Genomic DNA, 9,927 nt, shown 5'->3' on the forward strand with positions numbered 1-9,927 from the left:
TTTGAAATCTTTTCCCTAGCAAACCATTTGATTTTAGTAATGTTTCAGCAGAGACTTGCTCTATGGTAAATGCAATAATTATCTTGAATAATGTTAAAGATTTTTGATAAAATAAGTTCTACTTCACTACCAGTGGGAGCCTTGGAAATTGTCTTGCTGTTGACAGTCATTTTGGCTCAAAGTGATTGTCACACAAAGTTATTCTATTTGGTTTTTGTCACATCACCTTTACAAACCGTAGACAACCACCATGTCAAGTGCTGTTAATTAAAGATTCCTCTGGTTTTGGTTTTAATTTTGAAAAAGGACACTCTGAAGCCTAAATGGGTCGAAACAGTTTGGTTTGGTAGAAACAAAGCCTGGCAATTGTCATTGCTATACAAGTGCATTGTCTAATTAAATAGCTGAAGGAAACTGAGAACAAGGAAAGCTTTTTTAAGTGCCTTAAGTGTTGTGTATATCAGAGTAAGTAAGCAAAATCAAAGATGACAAATTAAAGTTACTGGGTTGTTTTTTCTATATTTCATGTTGAAAATACCCATCTTTGCTCCGTGTGGAGTTGCCTGGCACACTTGACAAGGAAGTCGGCAGAATTGCTGAGGTCAACCACAGGGTGGCAGAATGAACTAACCTGAAAACTACCCTGTTTTGGGTTCATGTTGTTCAATTCTAGGCTTGGGCACTTCACTCATGTGATTGTGGATGAGGCAGGACAAGCAACTGAACCAGAGAGCCTGATTCCTATTGGGTTGATTTCAGAAGCTAATGGACAGGTAGTTCTCTTAGCATCATTGACTGAAAGGAAAAAAGTTTTGGTTTACTGTTTTTGGTTTTGTGTATGATGTAAAATGCAAGCAGCCATTTCCTAGTGATGAGTATGGAAATCTGAGTACTTGTAATAAATCTTATTCATGCACAATGTTCATTTCTCACACATAAATGAGTAGTTTTAAATTTAAAACAAGTCTTACTTTGGTAGGATGGGATTCAGTGTGTGTGTAAGATGTCAAAATAAAAATATGCTTTCTTAGTTTAAGACAACAATGTATTTCTGTCCTGGGCCTAACACTTATTCATAAACAGATTAGGTGTTTGGAGGAAAGCAGAATACTTGATATAAATTGACCTTTGAATTCTGAAGTGTGGGGAAAAAAAAAAAAAAAAACCTAAACTAAACAAACAAAAACCAAACCTGTTTTAATACAAGATGGATTTTTTTTTTAATTACATATACAGATAATTCTTGTTGGAGATCCAAAGCAGTTGGGGCCAGTAATAAAATCTAAACTTGCACTGACTTTTGGATTAAATGTGTCATTGCTGGAAAGACTGACATCAAGAGAGCTATATCTGAGAGATGAGGATGCCTTTAGTGCCTGTGGAGCATATAATCCTTTGCTGGTGAGTAAAACTACAATTTGAATTAATTTTTTTCATCTAAATCAAAAAAGGAGAAACTGGTTCTTGCTGTTTCCACCTTTTTGCCCCTGATGCTTAGTGATAAGTCTAGCTTGAGCATTAGTTCTCTAGGAAAGCTTGATTATTTTGAATATATACTCTGAATTGCAAGGCTCCTGAGCCCTCCAGTGTGTTAAAACCCTTCTTTGAAGGAATTCTCTGTTCTTAAGCAGAATTCTAAATAGCGTCTTAAAATTCCCTTCCATCTCTATTGTCCCCGTTTACCATAACTTAATTTTCTGCAAATGAACAAGTACAGCTTATATTTGTAACATAAAAAGACAAAGCCTCCTCTTTAAACATAATGATTAATTTTGCAAACATCATGTTTCAGGAAGGGGAAAAAAGAAACTGTTCCTGTTTCTTCATTACCTCTTCCTCTGAAGGATAGCTTTCCAAAACTCTTGTATGGTGAAATACCTAAAGTCTATGTTAAGTGGCAGAGGTAGCATAGTACATAAATGAGCACAGCTGCTTTAAATTATTGTCTGAATCTGAAATATAGGGCTAAAGTTAAATTTACTAAGATGCTTTCCCATTCTCATGGTAATACACTTTGAAAAATTAAACTCAGAGCAAAAGGCGACTAGATGACCATGAAAGCAGAGGAGAGAGGAAATCTGATGGCAGACTTAAGGGGGAAAGTGGGGGTGTTTGGCCCTAGGCTTTAGGTTGGCTTCAGCCTGCTGAAAAACCTGTTACGCTTTCTCCTAAAATCTGTTATGGCAAACTTTCATTGTTGTGTTCCTTATATAATTATAGAATGGTTTGGGTTGGAAGGGGCCTTAAAGATCATGTAGTTCCAACTCCCCTGCCATGGGCAGGGACACCTTCCACTAGATCAGGTTGCTGAAAGCCTCGTCCAACCTGGACCTGAATACTTCCAGGGATGCGACATCCACAACTTCTCTGGGCAACCTGTTTCAGTGCTTCACCACTCTCACAGTGACAAATTTCTTCCTTACGTCTAATCTAAATCTGCTCTCTTTCAGTTGAAATGCTTAAGGAGAATTTGCATAGAGAGAGAGCAGGAAGTGTGAGGGCTTTAAGGATACCTTTGGTCCTGAGTATCATCTTCGTCTTTTTACAGGACATAGGCTTTTTCTGAGCCTGGTTATTACTGACTGGAATGCTTCCTTAAGGCCATTCTTTCATTTAAAACCACATTCATTCATTTAAAACCAAATATATTTCTCTTTTCGAAGGCCAGCTTTTATGGGCTGTTCTGATGCTCCCTTTCTGCCCATCAAGACTTCCTCCAAAAAAAACAGATTATATCCGTGGAAACCCCATGCAAAGAATCTGACTCTCTTAAAAAAAAAAAAAGTGCCTATAGATGAAATATTTTAAGAAACTGGAGAATGACTAGTTCATCTATCACATATATTCAGTTCGTTTTTTCTTTTTCTTTGGAGGGGAAAGAGGTGGTCCTTTAAAAACCTGCTTTTGTTTAGTATTTACTTGTAGAAGATCACACCTGTGGGTTTTTGCCTTTAATACAGCTCTTGAGCAGCTTTAGGAAAGCGAAATGCTAGAAGATGGCAAAGTAGTTATCTGCTTGAGAGCTGTGTACTATGAAGTCTGATGAATAATTATCTGTTTCAGTTGCGGATTTTGGTTTTTGTCTTTGCAGATCACAAAACTCGTGAAGAACTACAGGTCACATTCTGCATTGCTTGCCTTGCCATCCAAATTGTTTTATCATAAGGAGCTAGAAGTTTGTGCAGATGCTTCAGTAGTAAATTCTTTGTTGCACTGGGGAAAATTGCCCAGGAAGGGATTTCCATTAATTTTTCATGGAGTAAGGGTATGTAAAATGCTCATGTAGCGAAAGGAGGCCTGATAGAAGTTTGCTGATGTTGTAGATGAGTCGTCTTTGGAATGAATTCTAGGAAGGATATGAAAAAAGGATAAACTTTCTGTTGCAGATAATGTGACTTCCTGACCATTCGGTTTTAGAAACAACTACTGAAGTCAAATGTTTGCTAAGAACTTGAGCAGCTGCCCATTGAAGTGCATTGTGGAGACATTTTGATGTCTCCACAAATTTAAATTCATAGCAGAATGACCAAGATGGAGTTACAGTCAGCTGCCTTTAGATTACTTTTGATGAGTTTGCTACGTTAGAATGAATACAAGCCTCTAAAGCTAGAGGATTATTAAGGCTTAAGTAGGCAGGGGAAAAAAATACACTTTGGGGGGAAAAAAAAAATAATTTTTCTTTGGTCTTCCAAGAAGTTAGTAAAAAGTGATAATATCCACTGCTTGTAGAGGCTTGGTTTTGAGCGCTTCTACCTTGTATAAAAGCAAGATACCAACTTAGTAACACATGTTATTCTGAGTTGAGATTTAACTTTTTTGTTGCACTCTGATATTATTGTTGTCCTATAAATTCTCTGGCTTTAAAAAAAAAAATATTAGGTGATACTTGTTCATTGGATAAGGTGTTTAGCAAAGAAGATAAATTCTGTGTAACACTACATCATTTTTTTTTTGCATTTAGGATGTATAAGAATAATCTATTAATAAATATGTAGTCACTTCTGCACCTGGTCTTCATCATCTCATTTCCTTTCCCCTAATACAGGGCAGTGAAACACGTGAAGGTCACAGTCCTTCATGGTTTAATCCGACTGAAGCCGTTCAAGTAATGCGGTACTGTTGCCACCTTGTTAAAAGTGAAAACGCTGCCGTGCCAGTGACTGACATTGGAGTGATTACACCATATCGGAAACAGGTATAATAACTGATGTCTGAGAGCTCCAAAGTTGCTGTGTTTCATCTGGGAGTTTTACATTGTGGCTGTGGTTTGTTAAAGCGTGGAAGCATATCCCAAATCTTCACTGTTGTGTGTCATATTACGCGGTGTATTGTCAGTCATTAATGATGGAAAGCTAAACCTGGAGAAAGACAGCAGTAATGGCATTGTACACGTTTTTGTTTTGGGGTGGTTTTTTTAGTTTTAAAAGTCAGGAAATTATTAAGGAGAGATCTACTTGCAGGTTTGGTGACAGAATCAGATTTTTCAGTTGTTGCAAGTAAAGAGTACAAGTCAAGAATTTATTATCCAACAGCTGGAACAGCAATCTGATTCTGTCACTCTCTGCACTGAGGAGTGGAACAAAAGGGAAATGTAGTGAAGTACGTGGCATGTCACCTTGTTATGGCTTTGAGGAAATTAGAGGAATGGGGACTTAGCTGTCCTGTACTCAGACTTGAAGTTTGTGCTGCTATTTAAACCTGTAGAGAATGTTGAATGTTAACTTCAAATGTGGTGCTTTATTTTAAAAACTACTTATATTCAAGTCTGTTAAGTATGTGATGTCTGCTTTCATTTTAAAACAAAGATTAAATCTCCTTTCATTTCCAGAGGCTGCTCTGGGCAATGTGCATGTTAGTTTTTCCTGGTGTTCACATCTCAGTATTCATGGCCTTGCATGCATGGGTTGGGGAAACATGGTTAGGTGTGTGGAAAAGAGAGTTTGTGGATCTAATGGTTCTTCTCATTAAAGTCTGGATTATTAAAAATTAATTAATTTCTGCTTAAACAGTGATAGTGAGTACTTCACTTTCTAAGTTGTGTAGAAAATGTGATACTTCTCAGGAAAAATTAATTATTTTATTTTAAAACCTTACTAGTGGATGACGGCTAAGCTTGGTGTAGGCATTCCCTGTGACATTTCTGTGTTAAATCACATACTTGGATATGCAGTATGTTTTCAGTTTTTAAGTAATCCACTCAAATGTGAAAATAAATTCCTTCCAACTTTTTTTTTTGGCAGGTGGAAAAAATTAGATTTCTTCTGAGAAGTATTGATTTGGCAGACATTAAAGTTGGCACAGTAGAAGAGTTTCAAGGGCAGGAATACATGGTTATCATCTTATCAACAGTATGTATATTTGTTGTGGTCCTGTGGAGAGTTTTTGTATGTGTCTTAATTCTCTGTTTCCATTTTGATATAGAGGTTTTAAATTAAAAATTAAAAGCTATATTTTTTGTCAGTCCGTCACAGTATTTGAAAACAGAGCTTATTTTTAAGTGCATGGAAATGGCGTCTGTGATTTTTTGAAGTAAACCTTAAATCTTTGTAGATATTCATGCTGAATTTACTTCAGTCTCATGCGGATAATGTAGCTTTTACTTAAGTGTCCATAGGGAGAATGGAAACTGGATGTGTTATAATATTAGAGCACTGTGTAAATCACAGTATTAAAAAGTAATTGCTATTTGACTTATAAAAGGTGATGTAGGTTCTTAAATTCTTTTTCACCTTCAGTTTGATAATCATCACTTAATGGTACATAGCTGACGACCTCCCAGACACCAACGCTGACTGTGCCTAGAAGCTGAATACCCTTTATCACTATTTATTTATTTATCTATTTATTTTGCATTGGTAGGAGAGCACTTGATAGTCTTTCATCTTGATGGTGCACTTCAAGTGCTGTGCTGATTGTGTTATAGGGATGTTGGTAAAGGTCTTTTCTAGGTGCTAGCTCTTTGAATCTGAAGCTATCAAATGCTTTGGAGAAAGGATCTGGGGAAATGAAAAATCCATGCTATGTTTCTGCTTTAGCAGTACGCTAGTCACAGGCCAACATTTTAACAGTATATCACCTCCTTGGTTCAGAGTTGGTTTTGGTTGGCTGCATCTATGTAAGTATGAAGGTATAGAGGCATAAACTGCATCACTAGAGATTTTCAGATAAGGATGAAAATGCAGAGGTATTTGGTTTTGCTCTTTGCAATAAATCGGTCTTTCAGAAAAGTGCTGACAAAAAGGAGTGTTCAGGTAATGTGGGAAGAAGTTGCATGTGTTTGGGAAGATGATGTTTGGATTTGTTGAGCCCATCCCTTTCATTTGACAAAGGGGGGAAAGAGAATATGGTGCCAGAGTACTGGGAGGGAGTTGCTGTTATTATTTGGAAGCTGGCAGCCTTTGTCTCTCACCTTCTTCCGCAAACTTGGTGACCAATATGCTTCAGCAGATGTCTGTTTTCTCTGAAAGTGCACGTTATCTGCAGATGGCAGACAAAGATATAGTCGTAGCTGTCAATCAGTTGACTGGGATGTGGAAGTCCTGTCTGTAGCAGCTGAGACATTGGGCTTCAGAAGACTCTGAGGTTGAGCTGAGGTTAGATGCAGGCATATGCCAGTTCTCTCTCCCTCCATGCTAGGTTATTACTCCACTAGGTACACATATCCCTGGTATTTGAATTCGCATGAAAGCCCCATAAAGGGAAAAGTACAGCAGCTTCTTTATGTCCTACTTTTATGTCCTTTGTCTTCTCAGGCGTGTAAGATTCTTGCCTGGGGCTCTTGACAGGAGACTTTTGTGCTTCTAGGGAGAAATCAATGCGGGGTTGAAAAGCAGCTAAATCAGCTGATAGCTGCTGAGGCTTTTTGCAGACAGCTTCTTGCTACCAGGATACATGATACCAATCCCTTGTCTTCTGAGTCAGCGTCTATCAAATGCACGCTGTTTGATGCACACTGAACTCTTGGACAGAAGTAAAAATCTGTGCTGGATCAGTGGAAAAGACAGTTGGGAAACTTTAGAGAAAGTCTAACTTAATACTTTGAACATCAGGAAGCAATACCAGTTCAGTGTATGTGATTGTGTTTGAGGGTTTAGACTTTCTTCTGGTGGGCATTACGAGCCCTACATAGCTGTGTTTCAACAGTGTGGAATTCAGTTTAGAATACAAAAACATTCTGCCTATGCTTGCTTTTTTTCCAAATGGTGATGTGGTTTTGGTGCAGTAAGTCTCTAAAGTAAAAGATTTAAGTGTTTGAAACACGGAGTTCCTGACGTGTTTGTGACCTGGGATCCCTCAGGGCTGTTCAAGAATGTACAGTGCAGGCAGAGCCTGTGTAAGTCTGAGTAATGGCATGTGAGGCAAACTGATCACAGGAGGAAGTATAGAACAGGAATGTGTAGCTGAAGGTATGACCGGTACTGGACTACTTTTAACAAGAGTACGTAGGATTTCCAGGAGAGAGGAGGATAAAACGGCTATGTAAACAACCAAAGCACTGGAAAGCAAGGTGAATGTGGGGTGGAGGAACAGTTGTTTTTGAGGAGTTCTTTCATGTCTTGGGGGAAGAGTTTGCGGCACTTTCTTGCTTGTTTTTTTTCCCTGACGGTGGTCTTACTATGCTTACTCTCTTTGTTCTGTGTCATACCATAGCTTTTCAATCCAGCATTGTATCTCTCTCTTAAAGTAGTTCTAGGTATGTACTATGCTCCTGTTCATAAGAACTCATTATTTAGGTCGTGAAAACTTTCTTTTACCAAAGATGGGTTCAAATATAGATGAAATAGATAAAGGTGAAAATTTAACGAGCACAAGTTATAGCACACTAGTTGCTTTGGCTGTGTTGTCTAAGCTAAGTCAAAGCACACTGATGAGGCTACTGAAGAAGGCTTGCAGGAGGACACACTCTGAATTGTCAGTCAACTGTAGGAATTAGAAAACCAGCAGCTCTAGCATTTCTTCTACTGAAAAGATAGTCACTGGTTTTTAGGAAGCAGTGTTGGTATCTCATGTTTCGAATTACATTGGTGAGTCCTAATGCTAAAATAAAAACTAGTACACCAGTCTTTTGAAATGGCTGAAGTTGCAGGAGCAGCCTGTTGGAGAACAGACCTTCTGTGGGAAAGCCAGAGATAGGAAATAGCTAATTGAAATTTGGATTATGAAGCTAACTTGTGCATTGCTGACACTGAGCTGTGGATTGCTGCAGTAAGCAAGTATTATGCTGAAGTTACACTATGGCTGGGTAAGTTGCTTTCTCCCTATTCTGTTTCTAAAATTATCCATAATTAATTTTAGGTGCGATCTCATGAAGGCTTCTTTGATGAGGACAAATACTGCTTGGGCTTTCTCTGTAACCCAAGGAGATTTAATGTAGCAATTACTAGAGCAAAAGCATTGCAGATTGTCGTGGGAAATCCTCACGTTCTTGTGAAGGTAAGTTTTGGGTTTATATCTTTCAATTTCATGTGGTATTTGCCACAGTGAATGAATGATTTGAGGGGTTAATCTGGTGTGAGGCAACATCAGATTATGTTGAGAACTGGTACGCTTGTCCTCAGTCTGCATTTGGGAATATCTGAACTCCATAGGTTCCTGTAAGTGTGGACAGTTCAGGCACCCACACAGTAGTCTTCTAAGCACATGGGAAATTGTAATGCTGATCTGTGCATGCAGGCTTCTACCTCCTTTCTCTCCAGAAGAGGTCAGAACCTCAATGCTGGAGTTCTTCAGCAACCTGCAAGTCCCGTAAGCATGTTCTGAATAGCCTTATGCAATCAGATTCTTCACAAAATGCAGTTGCTTCACTTTTTAAATGGAGGGAGATAGAAGTGGTTGTTCCCAGTTCATGTAACAGACTGCCAGGGATGGTCTCCTTGTGAACCCATGCATGGTCCTTCCATAGAAATAAGGTGAGTTTTTCTTCATCTGATAAGATGTTATGTCCAACTCTCCAGATGAAAAGAAAAGCAATACACCAGAAAGGGTCTGAATAGAGTTTAATCTCCCCGCACCTACGTGCAACAAGTGTAACTCAGAGCAGCTGTAGGTATCTTCTTCCCATGTTACACCATGCTTGCACCATTTGTAGAGTTCTGTTTCTGGAAAAGGTCCTATTAAGTCTCCTGCATTCATGTGCCATGTTAATTTGCTTGAAAATTCACTTTAAATTAAACATTAATCTTCTCTTGTAGGATTCCTGTTTTTGTGCACTGTTAGAGTACAGTTTAATGAATAGAGTTTATGTAGGTTGTGACCTGCCTCCGGAGCTGGAATGCCTGCAGAAGTGAGTGTCTGGTCTTTACTTTAACCTTGCTAGATATGGATCAGTTTACAATATTTTTAAAGCTAGTATCATTTGAAAAATTGATAAATACAACAACCTGTGATACCATAGAAGAATTTGATTTTGCATTCTTAAGTACTATAAACATAATAACATGTAACGTGACCATATTTTTCTCCCACCCCATAAGAAGAGCCTGAGCATTAAATATTAAATACAAGCTGTTGTTTACTTTGTGATTTTACATAACCCTAAATGATGCCTTATGTATTTGATGACCATAAGGATGTGGGGGGAGGAGGAGGTGCAAGGGAAATGTTTAAGGTGACTTGACTATAATTAAAGAAATATCTTTGAAGATTGATGTAAACATGTCCCTTCTAGTAACACATATACGTTGTTAAATGGGTATTATCTACTAGATTGAAGTATCTTTTTTTCTTTAAAAAAAAAAAATTGCTATTCATGTAAAAATATGCAAAATTTTTATCTTACTGCCTTTAATTGACAGGTGTGACTAGTCAAGATGCATTCAGTCCTCATTTGTTTTGAAACTAAGGATACTTAACAGAAATTTGATCCTGAGCAAATCTAGCAGCTTTTGTCCTGAGGGAAAGGTACATGTTCTGAAAATGTTGGAAGTT

General features: G+C 38.0%; 1 protein-coding gene across 1 annotated transcript in view; it reads left to right on the plus strand.

The window, feature by feature from the left end:
* Window positions 1-9,287, plus strand: part of MOV10L1 (Mov10 like RNA helicase 1) — a 34,043-nt gene extending 24,756 nt beyond the window's left edge. Inside the window, exons 20-26 of the mRNA XM_009979304.2 lie at window positions 674-773; window positions 1,237-1,401; window positions 3,092-3,265; window positions 4,046-4,195; window positions 5,241-5,348; window positions 8,296-8,433; window positions 9,192-9,287. Coding sequence (XP_009977606.2) covers window positions 674-773; window positions 1,237-1,401; window positions 3,092-3,265; window positions 4,046-4,195; window positions 5,241-5,348; window positions 8,296-8,433; window positions 9,192-9,287 — 931 coding nt within the window. The remainder of the gene's footprint in view (window positions 1-673; window positions 774-1,236; window positions 1,402-3,091; window positions 3,266-4,045; window positions 4,196-5,240; window positions 5,349-8,295; window positions 8,434-9,191) is intronic.
* The last annotated feature ends 640 nt before the right edge of the window (window positions 9,288-9,927 follow it).

This window comes from Tauraco erythrolophus, chromosome 4, assembly GCF_009769465.1.
Source record: "Tauraco erythrolophus isolate bTauEry1 chromosome 4, bTauEry1.pri, whole genome shotgun sequence".
Classification (NCBI taxonomy): Eukaryota; Metazoa; Chordata; class Aves; order Musophagiformes; family Musophagidae; genus Tauraco; species Tauraco erythrolophus.